The following is a 20,378-nucleotide window of genomic DNA, read 5'->3' as shown; positions in this document are numbered from 1 at the left end:
CAGAGCTCCTGCTGCTCCAGAGGCTCCCTGGGCAGGGAGAGAAACGCTCCTGCTACCACGGGATCAAGTCTGCAACTCCCTTTTCCTTGTCATCACCAACTACATCACAGAGACATGGAATATCCTGTGCTGGAACGGACCCACAGGGATCATCCAGTCCAACTCCTGACCCTGCCAGGACACCCCGACAATCCCACCCTGTGCCTGAGAGCCAAAGGCTCCTGGAGCTCTGGCAGCCTCGGGCACCTCTTGTTCCTTGGAAAACCACCCAGGAATTATTTCTGCTCCTCACCACCAGTGCCGGGCTCCCGGGGAGAAGGGGAGGGGAGCAGTAGTACAAAGGAGAGGGGAAGGGAAGGCTGAGGACCCCGGGCACCACTCAGCTGCCCCACTGCTGTGGGAATATTGCTTCAGCTTAAAAAGGCCTTTGGATTAAAAGTGAATTCAGTGCTTTTCCATCAGAAACATACGCAGCTCTGTTCCCTGACCAGGATGCAGCCAGGCCTCCACCCGGCCCGGGAGGGGAGCAGCCCTCGGGTGACTCGTGCTCCATCAGCTCCCGGGAACACGGGGCCACTGCGCTTCCATTTCCTTCAGTGCAAGTGAAGGAACCCAGGAACTGACAGGGAGCCACCAGCCGTGTCCCAGTCAGCTCTGAGGGGCTGCCCCAGCCCCCTTCCCTCAGCTGGGCCCCAGCTGAGCTGAGCTCAGCCCAATTTGGTATTTCAAACACAAAGAGCCACCCAACAAGGCCCAGGCAGACACTCAATTGCCTTTCCCTACACCCAGGAAATAGAAAATCTTGGATAGGATCTGGAGATGTCTGACCGTGGCGGTGTTTGGATGAGAACAAAACGCTTCCTACCTGCCCCTGTGTCCCAAGAGCAGCTGGCTCGGGGCCATGGGATGGCAGCTCCAGCCCTGGGAATGCCCAGGAGAGCAGATTCCTGCCAGCCCTGGGAATGCCCAGGAGAGCAGATTCCTGCCAGTTCTGGGTATGCCCAGGAGAGCAGATTCCTGCCAGTTCTGGGAATGCCCAGGAGAGCAGATTCCTGCCAGTTCTGGGAATGCCCAGGAGAGCAGATTCCTGCCAGCCCTGCCGGGCCAGGCACGGCTGTGTGACCCCTGCCCCTGGTGGCTCCCCAGGACTGAGCTGTTCTGGTGACTCCCATGGCCAGTCCAGCTCCCTGCAGTTCCAGCAGCAGCACACCCGGACACCTCCCTTCGGCTGGGATACTGGGAGAGGGGGATCTGCAAACCAGGAACGCCAGCCTGCACTGCACAGCCCAGGAGCCCCTGGAACAGAGGGAAAGGCAACGGAGGGAAAGGCTGGCACGGCATCGGGGCTGCCTCCCAGTTCCTGGGGATCTGAACTGGGAGCAGCCAAGGGAGCCCGCTCAGGGCTCCTGCCTCGCTGCTCCATCACCACACATGGCTGGACTCGGATTATCCCGGCTGGACTCGGATTATCCCGTTCCCTCTGCCAACAATGAGCTACGGGCTGGATCCCCCCCGGGGAGAGCAGAGCTCAGCAAACGTGCTCAGAGCAGGCTGGGGTTACTGGAACTGCAGTACAAGTCAAACACTATCTCCTACAAGATTGAAAAAATATCTTTAAACAAAATAACGTGGCGTATTTACATAATTCCTTAAGTGCAAACTCTTGTCACAATTCACGTAGTCGAGCGCGATTTCGACTCCCTGTACAAGAAGGTGCTCTTTCGTTAATGAAAGAAGGACTCTAACTCTGTATTCCTGATTCAGTAACGTGTCTCTTGTGCAAGGCAGTAAAATTCCTGTTTCTTCCCAAGATTCTTCCCAGAGCAGCCCCCGGAGGAAGCCGCGCTGCTCCCCGCGTGCCGCCCCCGTTACCGCACGACGAGGCAGGAGACGCAGAGCTTGGAGGGGCCGATGCAGTCGTCATGGCAGAAGGCACCGCAGCCCTTGCACATGATCATGGCTTTCAACCTGCAGTAGCATTTGGAAGGGGGATCCTCCATGCCGCCGTCCTCGGCGAACGCCTGCACCGGGAGGCTCTGCCCGTGGCCGCCAGAGTTCACAGCCTGCCCGGTGGGGATGGTGGTGACGGTCACGGAGAAGGACATGACGTTGCCCATGGAGCTGGCCAGCTGGTTGCACTCGCTCATGAGCGAGCCCTGGCCCACGTCGGGCGAGGTGGACACGTTGATGGTGCCGCTGTAGCTGGGCCCCAGGAGCTGCGCCCCGGCGCTCCCGGGCAGCTTCGGGGGGAGCGGGGCGGGGAGCAGCGGGGGCTGTGCCGGCTCCGGGGACGGCGCGGGGGGCCCGAAGAGCTCCCTGCCGCCGTGGCCCTTGCCCCTCATGGCGTGGGCCATCTGCTCCTGCGCCGCCTGCAGCAGGTCCCGGGCCAGCGCGGTGCCGTCCAGCGCCGGCGCCTTCTCCTTGGCCGCCGGGGCCGCCTCGGCCTTCGCCCCCGGGGAGCCGGGGGCTGCAGGGCCGGTGCCCTGCGAGCCCTGCTCCTTCTCCCCCTGCCCCGCCCGCGGCTCCTCTTTGACGCCGAGGTGCTGCCGTTCGTCCCCGGAGCTCTCGTCGTCCGCGTCCTCCTCGCTGCTGCTGCCCTGGCCGCCCGCGTCCTCGCACTCCCCGAGCTCTGCCCTGGCACCCTCGGCGGGGCTGCTCAGCCCCAGGCGGGGCTCGGGGTTCAGGGAGAAGCCTCTCCTCAAACTCTCCGAGCCGCGGCCGTAGGTGGAGATGTTGAGCAGGTAGTGCCCAGACATGGCAGGCTTGGACGTCCTCCTGCCCGTGAAGCCCAGCATGAATCTCTGGCTGGTGGAGCCGTTTTCCACCGGGAAACCTGAGTGCGGGAGGTTCAGCTGCGAGGGCTGAAGGACGGGCAGCAGATTCTGCCTCTGCACCCTCTTGATGAGAGTCTGCAGGATCTGCTCCTGGGTGGATTTGCTCAGCGCCTCGTGGCCCTGGTGCTGCTCAGGACTGGGGTCCTTTCCCGAGGGGAGCGGGAAGGTCCTTGGAATGTGAGGCAGAGGCCTGTTCTGGCAGAAGATCTTCCCAAGCTGCTGCGGGGGCAAACTCGACGGTCTGTCCCCCGCCTCGGCGCCGTTCCCCGCCGCACCGGGAGCTGCCGCCCCCTTCTCTCCCTGAGGAGCCACCGGGACAGTTTTCATTTCTGCTTTGGTGAGCGGCTTGGGCAGGATCTGCTCCAGAGGGACGCTCTTGCCCTGGAGCAGCTGGGTGACCAAAGGGTTGTTGGCAGGAATGCTGGAGCTCGCTCGGGGCAGGGCCCCACCGGGAGGGGATTTAAGGCTGGGTGCTACGGAGGAGCTGCTGGAGGGTGGGACAGGAGCGCCCACAGCTCCAGCCTGGCCTCCGGGCCCCGTGGGTGGCAGGGGGGACACCAGAGGGGAAGGAGATTTGCCTTTGGGAAGGTCACAGCCGCTCCCTGCTGAGGCTCCCGGGGTTCCGCTGCCGCAGCCGTTCCCGTTCCCGGGGCCCGGAGCCCCCCGGGCTGGGGCAGGAGGGGCCGTCCCTGCCCGGTCCCCGCTGGGGGTGCCCGGGGACCCCGGGGTGGCCCCCGGGCCGTTCCCTAGCGCCGGGGCCGCCGCGGGGGCCCCTGGCTGTAGTTGTGCTCCAGGAGGATGGCGAGCAGCTCCCGGCTCCGCCTGGCTCTCCACCTGGGAACGGGGCCCTGGGCCGTGGGGAAGAAACCTTCTCGAACTTCCCCCGCTTCCAGTTCCTGCCAGTTCCAGTGCGTTTGCTCCGCTTGCAGCTTGGGCGGCTCCGCCGGGGTCTCTCCCGTCTCCCCCCCTGCCCGGGGGTCTCCCCCCGCCCGGGCCGGGCCCCGGCACGGCCCCCCCGGCCGAGGCGGCGGCGGCGGCGGCCGCTGCCCTCTGAGCCTTGGCCTGCTGGGCTCTTGCCTTGATGTCGGCCAAGGTCCTGGCCCCTGTCCTGCCCGGACTGCTGAGGGAGAGGGGGAAACGTGCCCTGGGAGAGACCTGGCCCGCAGGAAATGGCATCGGGGAGATTCTGGACACGGGAATCTGCAACAGAGCGGGAGAAAAGCACAGCTGAGACACGGGGAACACCCGACCCACAGGCCTGTGTTTGCAGTTTTGTCTGACAGAACTGCTGGTGGTCGTGGAGAAATCCCTTTGGAGAAACCTCCTGTCTCTGCCTTGAGACAAGAAACGTGTCTGACCCTCGCCTGCCTCCCAGGCAGTTTTGGGGTGCTGCAAACCCCGTGGCTCGGAGTGGAGCTCATCCCCCATGTCACCCCAGAGCCCCCAGGCTCCCTCCCTGAAGGGCTGATCCAGCCCCTGCCCTGTCAGCCCCTGTTCCACTGTTTCACGTTATTCAGATGTAATTTCAGATCTAACTTTGTATTCAGATGTCCTTTGAAAGGTGTCACCATCCTGCTGGACTCAGCCTTGCTCTTCCCCCCTGCTCACCCATCATTTGTCTCCTCAGTGCCTTTGTACAAAGCCATAACAATCCCCTGAGCTGGAGAAAAAATGCCAATAATTTACACTTCCCTTCTAAAACATTTTCCCCAATGTTCCAGCTGACTTTCCCCATGTTTGCTTTCCCAACATATGTGCTGAGCCCTGCACTGAGCCTGGTGATGCTCCCCTGCAGAGATCTCAGGGAGTTCATCTGAGGTTACATTTATTTTCAATATCCATAAAATCCTCACCGGGTCCCACTGAGCTCTGATCAACCACTTCACCACTTCATTTTTGGGGGATGACACGTCTTGGGGACATGTCTGTCCCCATCTTCCCCTGCTTTGCAAGGGAAACTATTCACAATCACCTTCAACTCACTCTGCTAAATTAAATCCCAGCTTTATTGCCCTGGCAGGCCATGGTATTCCAGACCTCTTTTATGGACAGTTTCCCCAGTTCTGGGTCACTGACAGTTTCATTGCTGCTTTCCTGCCTTCGTGCTGTTCTTACTAACACGGTGAGAACGATGAGCTGCTTTTAAAGTTTTGAGTTTGCAGCCTTTTAGTACAAAAGGATATGAACAGGGGAGCAGAATTCCTGGGACACACAGGAATACAGGAATGCTGCCTAAGGGCCTGGAGCAGCAGGGTCAGCAGCAGCTGCCCGCTCCTGTCCTGGCTCCCAAAGCTGCCAAGCCTGGAGTGTTTCTGCCCTGCTGCCTCCCCGTGCCCATCCCAGCAGGGGCCAGTTCCCTCCTTCCTCTCCCAGGTGAGTTCTTGCAAAGGCTCAGCAGCCAAAGGGCCTCTGCTCCTGAGGTGTTCCCCAAAATTCTCCTTCCCTGCTCCTGCGCCGGCACTGCAGCACTACAAAGCAGACTGCAGCGCTGGCAGAGCCTCTGGTGTTCAGCAGGGTGTCCGGGCTGGCTGCAGGGGAGCCCGGATGGCCCTGGCTGTCCCCACCTGCCAGGCTCCTGCTCTGCTGGCTGCCCCTCTCTGCCACCACGGCCCTGCAGAGCCCCTGCAGCTCTCCCCGTCTGCAGCCTGGGACAGCAGGAGCTGTCCCTGCCCGTGACACGGGTGGGATGGGCTGGGCTCCGAGGGCTTTGCACCCCACTGAAGGCACCGTTTGGGGCTCAGTGCCCCGGGGGAGGCCCGGCCGTGGCTCTGTCCCTGCCGGGCTCACCTTGAGCGGGGGCACCCGCGGCACCGCCGCCCCCGCGCCGGGAAAGGGCTGGCTCCGAAAGGCCTGCTGGTGCTGGCAGGGCTCGGCCACACGGGGCTTCTTCTCGGGGCTGCCTGGAGCTTCCTCCCTGCTCTCCGACTTCCTCTTGTGGGCCTCCACCCCGACCTCCATGGCCTCGCTCCCGGGGGGCTTCTTCTCCTCCTTCTCCTTCTCCGGCGTGGCCGGGGCTGCCGCGGGGCTTTGCCCGGCTGCCTCGGGGCTCTTTGGTTTGCTCGGGGCACCCAGGGATTCCTTTCCTGGCGCCTCCTTCGCCGCCCCAGGCTTCCTCTGCTCCTCTGCCCCCTGGCTGGAGGCACTGGGGGGTTTCTGGGGCAGGGTCTCTCCGTGGGCTCGGTCGCCGGCTCTCGCCGCTCGCCGCTCCGGCGACGCCTGGGCGGGCTTGGCTGCCTTGGGCTCCTCTGTGCCCTCCTCTCCTGCTTTCCTCGCGGCGGCAGGGGCTGCCCTGGGCTCCGAGGGGGGCTCCGAGGGGGACGTGCCCTGCTCCCGGCGCGGGGCCGGGGGGCTGCGGGGCCGGCCGGGCTCTGCCTCGGGCTGTGCTGTCAGTCGCTGCGACTCCTCGGGGCTCAGCCCAGAGCTGCCAAGGAAAAGAGAGACTTTGCTTTGTAAAACGGCCCTGCAAAAGCACTCCATCCTTAGGGAAACAGAGGCAGGATTCTCTAAATAAACTCCCTAAATAAACGTCTCACACACCCAATTCTGTGTCACCATCACGGAGAACCTTCCCCTCTGATAATCCTTCCACAGAAACAGAAATGAGCATCAGAGATTAAAGCCAGCTAAATGCAATACATGGAGCTCCAGGGCTGTTCCAGACACCAATTTTCCAGGCTGCAAACCCCAAGGGTCTGGCCAACAGTGAATATTTCCCTGTAGGAGCCCCCAGAGCCTCCTCTGCAGCACGGGAGCAGTGTCACACGGTGACATTGGCAGGAGGGGACACTGAGAAGGAAGGGTCCCACCACCCCTTCAGGAGGAACACGGGCTCTAATTCCCAGAGTGATGCCTGGGATGAACTCCTTCTGGATTAACTTCATCCACCCCTCTCAATGATTTGTCAAATTGGATTTTTTTTTTCCCCCAAACACAACCCTGTGAAGGTCTGGTGAATCCATGGATTGGTTCCCCCCAGACAAGTTCTCAGGAGCTGGAGGGAACTGAGCTCCTGCTCTTGCACACGTCCCCTCCACGCTGTCCTGCTGTCCCCTGTCCCCCTAACACCCAGCACTGGGGCTGTTGTCACCCTCCCACGAGCACACACCTGGCCCAGGTGGCTGATGAAGCTCCTGGTGAGCTGCACTCCCAGCCTGGTGTATCCCTGTAGTTGTTCCTACAGCCTGTAGGGACATCCCCCAGCCCCTGGCTCCCCCAGAGCATCCCAACCACACCATGGAACGCCAGGAATACCCCGAAGGCTCAGGAGGGTTCAAACACCCAGGATGAATGGGAGGCACAGGGGCTGGCAGGGTGAGGACAACCCAAAACCTGGCACAGTGCAGGGTTGGAAAGTCCTGGTCAGTTTTTTACACCTGTGTGCTCCTTCCCAGCTCTCTCAGCAACTTGCTCAGAAACCCCAAATCCTCCCTGTAGCCCCAAAGGATGGCAAAGCCCTGAAGCCAAGAGGAGGCAGGGAATAAAAGCTTGGCAGATTTGGGGGTTTAGCAGGGTGGTGTGGGGTTGGAGATGTGGGAATGCAGGTCCTGAGCCTGAGGTAGGACACACTCAGCCACCCCAGCTCCAGGAGAGCCGTGGGGGTGGCTCCAAGCAAGGAGGGGAAGAGGAGTGACATGCCAGGACACCCTGCTCTGGATAAAGGGGGATAAACCTCCCACCTGAGCTGGATCCCGCCGGCATTTCCCCGTTTCCTGGAACCAGCTGAAGCCAGAAACCTTCCTCAGGCTCCAGGGAAGCCAATGTCCATGGATGGACCCAGCCCAGAACCCAGCTGAGCTCTCACCTCTGCCCGTAGTAGCTCTCGAAGAAGTGCTCCTTCCACAGCTCCACCTTCTTCTCCTTCTCCATCTCCTGCCGGATCCGGAGCTGCATTTCCGGGGTGAACTCTCCTGGGGGATGCAAAAGGGATTTCTGAGCCAGGGAAGGGGTGGCTAATGGGCCACAGGCCCAGGTGAGTGCCCCAGGAGCCCAGGATGCTGCTCCAGTGGAATGGGGCAGTCAAGGGAACAGAGCTGGGGAGGGAATGGAGCCCCAGGGAAGGGAATGGAGCTGGGGAGGGAATGGAGCCCCAGGAGGGGCTGAGGGAGCTGGGAAGGGGCTCAGCCTGGAGAAAAGGAGGCTCAGGGAGGACCTTGTGGCTCTGCACAACTCCCTGACAGGAGGGGACAGCCAGGGGGGGTCGGGCTCTGCTCCCAGGGAACAGGGACAGGAGGAGAGGGAACAGCCTGGTCAGACTTGGAAGGGCCTCACCACCCTCAGAGGGAAGAATTTCCCCCAATTTCCCATCCAAACACCCAAAGGGATGGCTCAAAGCACTGAGCAGCTCGTGCTGGTGACCCCCTGCCCTGCTCTGGGACAGAATTTCCCTTCTCTGCCCCTCAGCAGTGTCTGTGTTTAGGAGCCACAACTCCAGAATGCCCCAGCTCTACTGTCAGTTCAGATTTTAAACACATTTTCCCTTCTTTCCTCATCTCTTCCAGAGATTTCCTGTGTCAGTTCAACATAGAATTCCACCTGCAGCCCCCTCCCACCCTGAGCCCCCCAGTTCTGGGCAGCGAGTCCCGGCAGAGCTGCAGCTTCTCCAAGAACTCCCGGCAGGCTTTTCCCTTTCCAAGAACTCCCTGCAGGCTTTCCCTGATCCAGGAACTCCCTGCAGGCTTTCCCCTCTCCAGGAACTCCCTGCAGGCTTTTCCCTTTCCAAGAACTCCCTGCAGGCTTTCCCCTCTCCAGGAACTCCCTGCAGGCTTTTCCCTTTCCAAGAACTCCCTGCAGGCTCTCCCTGCTCCAGGAACTCCCTGCAGGCTTTCCCCTCTCCAGGAACTCCCTGCAGGCTTTCCCTGCTCCAGGAACTCCCTGCAGGCTCTCCCCTCTCCAGGAACTCCCTGCAGGCTCTCCCCTCTCCAGGAACTCCCTGCAGTGCTGCAGCTTCTCCAGGAACTCCCTGCAGGCTTTTCCCTGCTCCAGGAACTCCCTGCAGGCTTTCCCTGCTCCAGGAACTCCCTGCAGCCTCTCCCCTCTCCAGGAACTCCCTGCAGGCTTTCCCCTTTCCAAGAACTCCCTGCAGGCTTTCCCTGCTCCAGGAACTCCCTGCAGGCTTTCCCTGCTCCAGGAACTCCCTGCAGGCTTTCCCCTCTCCAGGACATTCCTGCAGCCTCTCCCCTCTCCAGGAACTCCCTGCAGGTTCTCCCTTTCCAGGAACTCCCTGCAGGCTTTCCCCTCTCCAGGACATCCCTGCAGGCTTTCCCAGCCCCTCCCCAGCCAGGAGGGAATGCTGGGGAACGGGGGGTTGCAGGGGGGGCTTTACCTTCCGACAGCCTCTCCTTCCAGCCCTGGGCAGCCGAGGTGAAGAACTCGTTGTTGAGCGCCGAGCTGCTGAGCTTCATCAGCCCGTCAGCCCCGACCTGTGAGAGACACGGCCTGCTCACTGCCACGGTGCTGGCCACCTGCTGGCCACAATGCTGGCCACAATGCTGGCCACCTGCTGGCCACCTGCTGGCCACAGTGCTGGCCACAGTGCTGGTCACCTGCTGGCCACCTGCTGGCCACAGCCTGGCCACCTGCTGGCCACAGCCCCAGTCACCTGCTGGCCACAGTGCTGACCACCTGCTGGCCACAGCCTGGTCATCTGCTGGCCACGGTGCTGGCCACCTGCTGGTCACCTGCTGGCCACAGCCCTGGCCACAGCCTGGCCACAGCCTGGTCACCTGCTGGCCACAGCCTGGTCACCTGCTGGCCACAGTGCTGGTCACCTGCTGGCCACCTGCTGGCCTCCTGCTGGCCACCTGCTGGCCACAGTGCTGGCCACAGCCTGGTCACCTGCTGGCCACAGCCCCAGTCACCTGCTGGCCACCTGTTGGCCACAGCCTGGCCACCTGCTGTCCACAGTCCCTGGCCACAGTGCTGGCCACCTGCAGGCCATAGCCCTGGCCACCTGCTGGCCACAGTGCTGGCCACCTGCTGGCCACCTGCTGGCCACAGCCCCAGTCACCTGCTGGCCAAAGCCCTGGCCACAGTGCTGGCCACCTGCTGGCCACAGCCCCATGTCACCTGCTGGCCAAATCCCTGGCCACAGTGCTGGCCACAGCCCCATGTCACCTGCTGGCCAAAGCCCTGGCCACAGTCCCCATCACCTGCTGGCCACAGCCCCTGGTGTGCTGGCCAAGGCTGGAGCCCGTGGGGAGCAGGTTTGTGCCCAGCCCTGTGGGGACCAGGATCTTGTCACACAGCTGGCCACAGCAAAGCCTCAGAGGGGACACTGAAAACGGGGTGCGGGGGGGGGGGATTTCTCCCAACAGTCCTGGAGGATTTGGGAACACTCCCACATTCCCAGGGTGTCCCAGTGTCCAACCCGGCCTCGGGCACTGCCAGGGATCCAGGGGCAGCCACAGCTGCTCTGGGCACCCTGTGCCAGGACCTGCCCACCCTCACAGGGAACAATTCCCAATTCCCAATATCCCACCCAAATGCCCTTTTCCACTCTGAAGCCATTCCCGGGCTCCTGCCCCTCCGTCCCTGTCCCAGGTCCTTCTCCTGCAGGCTCCCTTCAGGTCCTGGAAGGTCCTGAACAATGACAATGATAATTAGGTGGCAATTAATATCATTATTAGGTGACAATATCATTATTAGGTGGCAATTAATATCATTATTAGGTGGCAATTTCATTATTAGGTGACAATATCATAATTAGGTGGCAATTAATATCATTATTAGGTGGCAATTAATACCACAATTAGGTGACAGTGAGGTCACCCGGAGGTGGGCTGGCTCTCCCCTGCCCCTGTGCCCCTCTCCCCCACAGGTACCACAGAGGGATCAGGATCCCACCTGGCATCCCTGCCTGCCCTGGAGCCCTGCAGGGCAGCACAGCCCAGGTCAGTGTGAACATGGGCAGCCCAGGTCAGTGTGTACCTGGCAGCCCAGGTGAGTGTGTACCTGTGTGGGACAGCCCAGGTGAGTGCTGTACCTGGGGCAGCCCAGGTGAGTGTGTACCTGGCAGCACAGCCCAGGTGAGTGTGTACCTGTGTGGGACAGCCCAGGTGAGTGTGTACCTGGCAGCACAGCCCAGGTGAGTGTGTACCTGTGTGGGACAGCCCAGGTGAGTGTGTACCTGGCAGCACAGCCCAGGTGAGTGTGTACCTCTGTTGCACAGCCCAGGTGAGTGTGTACCTGTGTGGGACAGCCCAGGTGAGTGTGTACCTCTGTTGCACAGCCCAGGTCAGTGTGTACCTGGCAGCACAGCCCAGGTGAGTGTGTACCTCTGTTGCACAGCCCAGGTGAGTGCGTACCTGGCAGCACAGCCCAGGTGAGTGTGTACCTGTGTGGGACAGCCCAGGTGAGTGTGTACCTGGCAGCACAGCCCAGGTGAGTGTGTACCTCTGTTGCACAGCCCAGGTGAGTGTGTACCTCTGTTGCACAGCCCAGGTGAGTGTGTACCTCTGTTGCACAGCCCAGGTGAGTGCCTACCTGTCTGTCCACGTCGGGCAGCAGCAGCAGCAGGCGCTGCTGGCACTCGGGGGGCAGCACGGAGAAGGTGTGCTTGTTGATCAGCGCCCGCAGGTTGGTGTTCACCAGGATGGAGTCCGGCGTCTCCACGTCGATCTCGGCACAGCGGGCTCTCTTCAGCTGCCCTGGGGGGAGCACGCACCTGGTCACCCCTCACCTGCCCTCCCCTGGGGCCCCGGGCAAGGGGGTGCCACCGTGGGAGCTGTCCCACTGCTCACTGGGCCTCTGCACACAGGTGAAAGGATGTGACCAACTGGGGTTTGTGCCCTGATCCTCAGGGCTGAGACCTCGAAGAGTGCCTTGGGAGCGTCTGGGTTCATCTGGGTGCAGCCCTGGCTGGGCTCTGCTGCTGCCCAAGGTGGATCCATGCAGGAGATCCTTTAAATCAATCCCTGCTTTATCCTTTAGCTTTTGTGTTTTTCAGATTTTGAGCTGCTTTAGTCTGTGGGTCTGGGCTTCATATGAGGGATGCTGAGCTCTCTGCACAGAGCAGGGAGACAAAACAATTCCTGCCCCAGCTGGGGACCAAGGACAAATGATCCAAATCTCAGGCCCAGGAGCACAAACAGCGTGGAATGAAGAGAGAAAAACAAGGATGGGGTTTCATAACCTAAAGCTGTGATTGTACAATTAACCCCAATATGGAAATGGAGCAGAGCTGATCCCAGTGAGAGCCCTCGGGAGCGCTCGTGCATTTTGGGACCATTTTGGTTCATCTTGGGTGCAGCCCTGGCTGGGCTCTGGTGCTGCCCAAGGTGGATCCATGGAGGAGATCCTTTGAGTCAATCCCTGCTTTATCCTTTAGCTCTGCCCAGCCTCTGCTCCATCTCAGCCTTCCCAAACAAACACAACCCTGTGAAGGTCTGGTGAATCCATGGATTGGTTCCCCCCCAGACAAGTTCTCAGGAGCTGGAGGGAACTGAGCTCCTGCTCTTGCACACGTCCCCTCCACGCTGTCCTGCTGTCCCCTGTCCCCCTAAGGCCCAGCACTGGGGCTGTTGTCACCCTCCCACGAGCACACACCTGGCTCAGCAAGCTATGGACTGGACAAGCTGAGCCAGCTGAATCTGAAACGGATTTCCACCTCAAGGTAATTTTTGAACTGCATATCTCACCAGCAGAGCTGGGAGATCCAGGCACAGAACTCCCCATCCCCACTCAGCCCAGCTCCCTTGGGAGCCTGGGCTCTCAGGAGGGTTCCTACAACTCCTGCTGGCCACAGCCATTGTCTGCTGTAAGGCTCCAGGTAAGGCCAGTTTGTTCCTGGGATTTCTTTTGGACTCTCCCGCTCTGTGAAGTGCCTCAGAGTGAGGGAACAGCTGCAGCTGGGCCAGGGGCACTTGGGATGGATCCCAGGAAAGGGCACTGGGCACTGCCCTGGGGAATGGGCACATTCCCAACCCCGCCAGAGCTCCAGGAGCCTTTGCACAGCCAGGGATGCCCAGGGTGGGATTGTTGGGATAACCTGGCCAGCACCAGGAGCTGCAGTCCATGATCCTTGTGGGTTTCTCCCCGCTCAGGACATTCCACTCCTTTGTAAGAATATCCTTAAATTCCCCAGGGCCAATCCCACCCTTGGGGAATGTAACGGGAGCCAGGGAGGTCGGGAGGGCTGAGAAAGCTCCACTACAGGGCTGGGAGCCAAATCCAGCAGGGTCTGAGGGATGGAGACCCGGGGAGGAATTTCTTTTCCCTTTTTCATGTTGTTAGAGTGTGTGAGGACATTAAAACCCCATAAACAATGCAGGTCCACCAGCTGGGCATTCCCAGGAGAGGCCCAGCTGCTGAGGGCTGGGCAGGGCTGATCTGGGGATGGCATTAGGGATTATTTATCCCAATTCCCAGCAGCCTGGCAGCCCCTCACAGCCTCCCTCAGCAATGGAATGAGCACACTTCACTCCCCTTCTGCTGGTTTAGGTTTTGCCCTGGCACTGGAGCAGCCAAAGCCCCGGGAAAGCAGGGAAAGCAGGGAATCCATCTCTTACGTGCGTGGAGCCTGTCAGATCTTGGGAAGGGCTTCTTGGCCAGCCCTGGCAGGGAGTTCTCGAGCTTCACCGAGGGCGAGGAGCTGGAGGTGGAGTTTGGGGGGCTGCTGGAATGTCCATCTGCCTGCTTCCCTTCCCAACCTGCCAGAAAGGGACACATGGAACAGGGGCATGCACAGAGGGCTCCTGCACCAGGATCCTCCTGCGTGGAATTGGAGCTTCTCCAGCCCCCCAGAGCCAGCCCTGCAGCTCCAGCAGTGCCAGGACAGAGATTCCTGAGCTCCTGGGGTGCTCCTGCCCAGCAGCTGAATGCAGGAGATCCCTTGGAGCCACCAGAATATCCCAAACCAAAGGCACGGGCAGGCACATCCCATGTGCTTTGAGTCCCTTTCCCAGTTAATCCCAGTTTAGTTCCCATCGAATCTGACCCAGGCATGGTCCCATTGACACTTCCAGGGCTAACAGAGCTCACTGGCAGGGAAATCTCTCCAAACTCCCCCTGTCCTTGCTGAACTTCACCCCTCTCCTGCAGCTTTTCTCCTTGCCCACCCTGGGGAACTCCTCCTCTTCCCAGTGCTCAGTTTCCCATCCTGGTTCCTCTCCCTGCCTTCCCTTCCTCACACAAGCTGTTCCAGCTCTGAATAAATCCCTGAAATTGTGCAACCAGTGCCTTGCTTTCCACCAGGATGCTGCTCCCTCCCTGCCATCCGTTTGATTCCCTGCTCTCTCCACACCTCCCCTGTCCCTGCCGGGAGCTGTCCCTGTGCAGCACCACAGGGATGGGGGAAAAGGGACTTGGTGGAGAAAAGCACACAAGAGGAACCTTCCAGGCCCTGACAGGGAGGGATTTACAGCCTGAGGGGGCTCCTGAACACACTGGTCCCACCTGGAACCTGAGGTGAGGTGAGGAGGAACTGAGGAAGAACTCAAGGAAAAGCCTGGAAGCAGGAAAAGATCCTGACTGAGCCTGGGGAAAGCATCCTAAGGCTGGAGTCACACAGCAGGAAGGGCAAAACCCCCTGGCCTTGGCACCTCTGGGGTCCCTCCCAGCAGGGAGGAGAAACTTCCACCAGGAATGAAGCCCAGACCCTGCCCCAGGACAGGCTGAGCCCCAGGGCAGCTCCCGGGCCCTCCCGGCTCCTTGGGGCTCCTGGAAAATCCTCACCCTGCCCGGGACAGGCTCACAATTCTCCCAGGAAATGCAGACACAGATGTGACACTGGGACTGCAATGGGGACACTGGGAATGGGGACACTGGGAATGGCCTGGATGGGAATGGGGACACTGGAGATGGGGACACTGGGAATGGGGACACTGGGAATGGCCCTGGCTGGCAATGGGAACACTGGGAATGCCCTGGATGGGAATGGGGACACTGGAGATGCCCCTGGTTGGGAATGGGGACACTGGGAATGGCCTGGCTGGGAATGGGGACACTGGGAATGGCCTGGCTGGGAATGGGGACACTGGAGATGCCCCTGGCTGGGAATGAGGACACTGGGAATGGGGACACTGGGAATGCCCTGGATGGCAATGGGGACACTGGGAATGGGGACACTGGGAATGCCCTGGATGGGAATGGAGACACTGGGAATGCTCTGCCTGGGAATGGGGACACTGGGAATGGCTCTGGCTGGGAATGGGGACACTGGGGATGGGGACACTGGGAATGGCCCTGGCTGGCAGAGGGACTGGCACAAGCTGGAATGGGGACAGTGTGAATGCCCTGGCTGGCAATGGGGACACTGGGAATGGCCTGGATGGGAATGGGGACACTGGGAATGGCCCTGGCTGGGAATGGGGACACTGGGGATGGGGACACTGGCAATGGGGACAGTGGGAATGGCCCTGGATGGGAATGAGGACACTGGGAATGGCCCTGGATGGCAAGGGGGACACTGGGAATGGCCTGGCTGGGAATGGGGACACTGGGAATGGGGACACTGGGAATGCCCTGGCTTGCAGAGGGACTGGCACAAGCTGGGTGTGTGCCACAGCCCAGCTGCCTGCGGGGAATGGGGCTGGAATGCTGAGCCCTGCCTGGGGCACTGAGCCTGCCCCAAGCCAGGGAATTCCAGAGGTGCCAGGGAATTTGGAAAGTGCCAGGGAATTCCAGAAGTGCCAGGAAATTGGGCAGGTGCCAGGGAATTGGGCAGGTGCCAGGGAATTCCAGAGGTGCCAGGGAATCTGGCAGGTGCCAGGGAACTTGGAAAGTGCCAGGGAATTCCAGAGGTGACAGGAAATTGGGCAGGTGCCAGGGAATTCCAGAAGTGCAGTTACTCTGCAAAGAAATCAGGGAAGTAACTACCAAGAATTTGGGATACCACGGAAAATCTGGTGCTGGCAGGGCTGGAGCAGCCAGAGCAGAGCAGAGCAGTGACCTCGCTGCTCTCTGACACCACAAATTCTGGAACCCACCCTGCAGGACGAGGAGCCACTTTGGAAATCATCAACACCAGGAGAAACTCCCAAATATCAACACCAGGAGAGCTCCCCAAACAGAAACACTGGGAGAAATCCCAGAACAGAAACAGCAGGAGAACCCTAAATAGAAATAGCCAGGAGAAATCCCAGAACATGAACATCAGGAGAAATCCCCAAACATAAACACCAGGAGAAATCCCAGAACATAAATAGCAGGAGAACCCCAAACATAAACACCAGGAAAAATCTCCAAACATAAATAGCATAAGAACCCCAAACAGAAATAACCAGGACAAATCCCAGAACAGAAACAGCAGGAGAAATCACGGAACATAAACAGCAGGAGAACCCCAAACAGAAACACCAGGAGAAATCCCAGAACAGAAACACCAGGAGAAATCTCCAACCATAAATAGCAGGAGAATCCCAAATAGAAATAACCAGGAGAAATCCAAGAACAGAATCACCAGGAGAAATCCCCAAACATAAACACCAGGAAAAATCTCCAAACATAAATAGCATAAGAATCCCAAATAGAAATAACCAGGACAAATCCCAGAACAGAAACAGCAGGATAAATCACGGAACATAAACAGCAGGAGAACCCCAAATAGAAATAACAGGGAGAAATCCCAGAACATAAATAGCAGGAGAAATTCCCAAACAGAAATAACCAGGAGAAATCCCAGAACAGAAACACCAGGAGAAATCTCCAACCATAAATAGCAGGAGAATCCCAAATAGAAATAACCAGGAGAAATCCCAGAACAGAACCACCAGGAGAAATCCCCAAACAGAAACACCAGGAGAAATCCCAGAACGTGAACACCAGGAGAAATCCCCAAACAGAAACACCAGGAGAAATCCCAGAACGTGAACACCAGGAGAAATCCCCAAACAGAAACACCAGGAGAAATCCCAGAACGTGAACACCAGGAGAAATCCCCAAACAGAAACACCAGGAAAAATCTCCAAACATAAATAGCATAAGAATCCCAAATAGAAATAACCAGGACAAATCCCAGAACAGAACCACCAGGAGAAATCCCAGAACAGAACCACCAGGAGAAGGGGGGCACAGGGGACTGGGAACGTCACTGAGCACTGGGAGCAGCCCTGAACCAGCCAAAGGCACAGGCAGAGCTATCCAGATCCATCCAGGATCCATCCAAGATCATCCAGGATCTATCCAAGATCCATCCAAGATCATCCAAAATCCATCCAAGATCATCCAGGATCTATCCAAGATCCATCCAAGATCATCCAAAATCCATCCAAGATCATCCAGGATCCATCAAAGATCCCTCCAAAATCCATCCAAGATCATCCAAGTTCCATCCAAGATCATCCAGGATCCATCCAAGATCATCCAGGATCTATCCAAGATCATCCAAGATCATCCAAAATCCATCCAAGATCATCCAAAATCCATCCAAGATCATCCAGGATCCATCCAAGATCCCTCCAAAATCCATTCAAAATCCATCCAAGATCATCCAAGTTCCATCCAAGATCATCCAGGATCCATCCAAGTTCCATCCAAGATCCCTCCAAAATCCATTCAAAATCCATCCAAAATCCATCCAGGATCCATCCAAGATCATCCAAAAATCAGTCCAAGATCATCCAAGATCCATCCAAAATCCCACCAAGATCCATCCCAAATCCATTCAAGATCATCCAAGATCATCCAAGATCCATTCAAAATCCATCCAAGATCCATCCAAAATCCATTCAAGATCCATCCAGGATCCACCCAAAATCCCTCCCAGGTCTCTCCAAGTTCTGTCCTTACACTCAGAGCTATCCAAGATCCATCCCAGGTCCCTCCCAGGTCTGTCCCAGGTCTCTCCAAGATCCCTCCCAGGTCCCTCCCAGGTCTCTCCCAGGTCCCTCCCAGGTCCCTCCCAGGTCCCTCCCAGTTCTCTCCAAGATCCATCCCAGGTCTCTCCCAGGTCTCTCCCAGATCTCTCCCAGGTCTCTCCAAGATCCATCCCAGGTCTCTCCAAGATTCATCCCAGGTCCCTCCCAGGTCCCTCCCAGGTCTCTCCCAGGTCTCTCCAAGATCCATCCCAGGTCCCTCCCAGGTCTCTCCCAGGTCTCCCCCAGGTCCCTCCCAGGTCCCTCCCAGGTCTCTCCCAGGTCTCTCCCAGGTCCCTCCCAGGTCTCTCCCAGGTCTCTCCAAGATCCATCCCAGGTCTCTCCCAGGTCTCTCCCAGGTCTCTCCCAGATCTCTCCCAGATTCCTCCCAGGTCTCTCCCAGGTCTCTCCCAGTTCTCTCCAAGATCCATCCCAGGTCTCTCCCAGGTCTCTCCCAGATCTCTCCCAGGTCTCTCCAAGATCCATCCCAGGTCTCTCCAAGATCCCTCCCAGGTCTCTCCCAGGTCCCTCCCAGGTCCCTCCTGACCCGGTGTCCCCCTCACAGCCCCAGGCCCCGCGGCAGGAGCCGATGGCCGCGGAGCCCACGGGAAGCTGCAGAACGGAGCCGTTTCCCCTCCACGCCCTGGCCAGGTGCCCTCACGTACCTGAGCGCCCGGGCGTGGCCTTGGCCTTGAGCAGGACGTGCTGGCCGGAGGGCAGGGCCACGCCCGGGGCCACGCCCGGAGCCACGCCCGGCCCCACGCCCGCCCGGCACTGCTGCTGCTGCTGCTGCTTCTGCTGCTGCTGCTTCAGGGCCTGCAGGGACACAGGGACAGGGATCAGCCACCCCACAGCTGTGGGGCACAGGGATCAGGGAAAGGGATCAGCCACCCCACAGCTGTGGGGCACAGGGATCAGGGAAAGGGATCAGCCACCCCACAGCTGTGGGGCACAGGGACAGGGATCAGGGAAAGGGCACAGCCACCCCACAGCTGTGGGGCACAGGGACAGGGATCAGCCACCCCACAGCTGTGGGACACAGCACAGAGCACAGCCACCCCACAGCTGTGGGGCACAGGGACAGGGACAGGGATCAGCCACCCCACAGCTGTGGGGCACAGGGACAGGGACAGGGATCAGCCACCCCACAGCTGTGGGGCACAGGGATCAGGGACAGGGATCAGCCACCCCACAGCTGTGGGGCACAGGGATCAGGGAAAGGGATCAGCCACCCCACAGCTGTGGGGCACAGGGATCAGGGACAGGGATCAGCCACCCCACAGCTGTGGGGCACAGAGATCAGCCACCCCACAGCTGTGGGACACAGGGACAGGGATCAGCCACCCCACAGCTGTGGGACACAGGGATCAGGGACAGGGATCAGCCACCCCACACTTGGGGCACAGGGATCAGCCACCCCACAGCTGTGGGGCACAGGGACACAGGGACAGGGATCAGCCACCCCACACTTGGGGCACAGGGACACAGGGACAGGGATCAGCCACCCCACAGCTGTGGGGCACAGGGACACAGGGACAGGGATCAGCCACCCCACAGCTGTGGGGCACAGGGACACAGGGACAGGGATCAGCCACCCCACAGCTGTGGGGCACAGGGATCAGCCACGCCACAGCTGTGGGGCACAGCACAGGGATCAGCCACCCCACAGATGTGGGGCACAGGGACAGGGATCAGGGCACAGCCACCCCACAGCTGTGGGGCACAGGGACAGGGATCAGGGACAGGGATCAGCCACCCCACAGCTGTAGGGCACAGGGATCAGCCACGCCACAGCTGTGGGGCACAGTATAGGGATCAGCCACGCCACAGCTGTGGGGCACAGAACAGGGCACAGGGATCAGGGCACAGCCACCCCACAGCTGTGGGGCACAGGGCACAGCCACCCCACAGCTGTGGGGCACAGGGACAGGGATCAGGGACAAGGATCAGCCACCCCACAGCTGTAGGGCACAGGGATCAGCCACGCCACAGCTGTGGGGCACAGAACAGGGCACAGGGCACATTCACCCCACAGCTGTAGGGCACAGGGATCAGGGCACACAGGGCACATTCACCCCACAGCCGTGGGCACAGGGACACAGGGACAGGGCACATTCACCCCACAGCTGTGGGGCACAGGGCACACAGGGCACACAGGGCACAGCCACCCCACAGCTGTGGGGCACAGGGATCAGGGCACATTCACCCCACAGCTGTGGGGCACAGGGCACACAGGGCACACAGGGCACAGCCACCCCACAGCCGTGGGGCACAGGGACAGGGCACATTCACCCCACAGCCGTGGGGCACAGGGACAGGGCACATTCACCCCACAGCCGTGGGGCACAGGGACAGGGCACATTCACCCCACAGCTATGGGGCACAGGGATCAGGGCACATTCACCCCACAGCTATGGGGCACAGGGCACACAGGGCACATTCACCCCACAGCTGTGGGGCACAGGGCACACAGGGCACACAGGGCACATTCACCCCACAGCTGTGGGGCACAGGGCACACAGGGCACACAGGGCACATTCACCCCACAGCTATGGGGCACAGGGCACACAGGGCACATTCACCCCACAGCCGTGGGGCACTGACCTGCTTGAGCGCCTTCTTGCTGTGCTTCTGGGAGGAGGAGAGGCCCTTGCCCGGGATGGACGGGGAGGGGCAGCCGGGCTGCGGGGAGCCCGCGGGGGCCAGGCGGGGCGACACTGGAAATGGGAATATAAATATAAATATAAATATAAAT

General features: G+C 59.8%; 1 protein-coding gene across 1 annotated transcript in view; it reads right to left on the bottom strand.

Moving 5' to 3' along the window:
- Positions 1-1,593: 1,593 nt before the first annotated feature.
- Positions 1,594-20,378, bottom strand: part of ASXL2 (ASXL transcriptional regulator 2) — an 88,829-nt gene continuing 70,044 nt past the window's right edge. The window contains exons 5-12 of the mRNA XM_053937406.1: positions 20,228-20,340; positions 18,289-18,439; positions 13,340-13,480; positions 11,316-11,479; positions 9,157-9,253; positions 7,636-7,741; positions 5,622-6,255; positions 1,594-4,034 (exon numbers count right to left, since the gene is read on the bottom strand). Of these exons, the coding sequence (XP_053793381.1) occupies positions 1,869-4,034; positions 5,622-6,255; positions 7,636-7,741; positions 9,157-9,253; positions 11,316-11,479; positions 13,340-13,480; positions 18,289-18,439; positions 20,228-20,340 (3,572 nt within the window). The 3' untranslated portion in view covers positions 1,594-1,868. The remainder of the gene's footprint in view (positions 4,035-5,621; positions 6,256-7,635; positions 7,742-9,156; positions 9,254-11,315; positions 11,480-13,339; positions 13,481-18,288; positions 18,440-20,227; positions 20,341-20,378) is intronic.

This window comes from Vidua chalybeata, chromosome 3 (genome assembly GCF_026979565.1).
Source record: "Vidua chalybeata isolate OUT-0048 chromosome 3, bVidCha1 merged haplotype, whole genome shotgun sequence".
Taxonomy (NCBI): domain Eukaryota; kingdom Metazoa; phylum Chordata; class Aves; order Passeriformes; family Viduidae; genus Vidua; species Vidua chalybeata.
The sequence above is the reverse complement of the archived record's forward strand: the minus strand, read 5'-3'. Positions and strand labels throughout refer to the sequence as shown.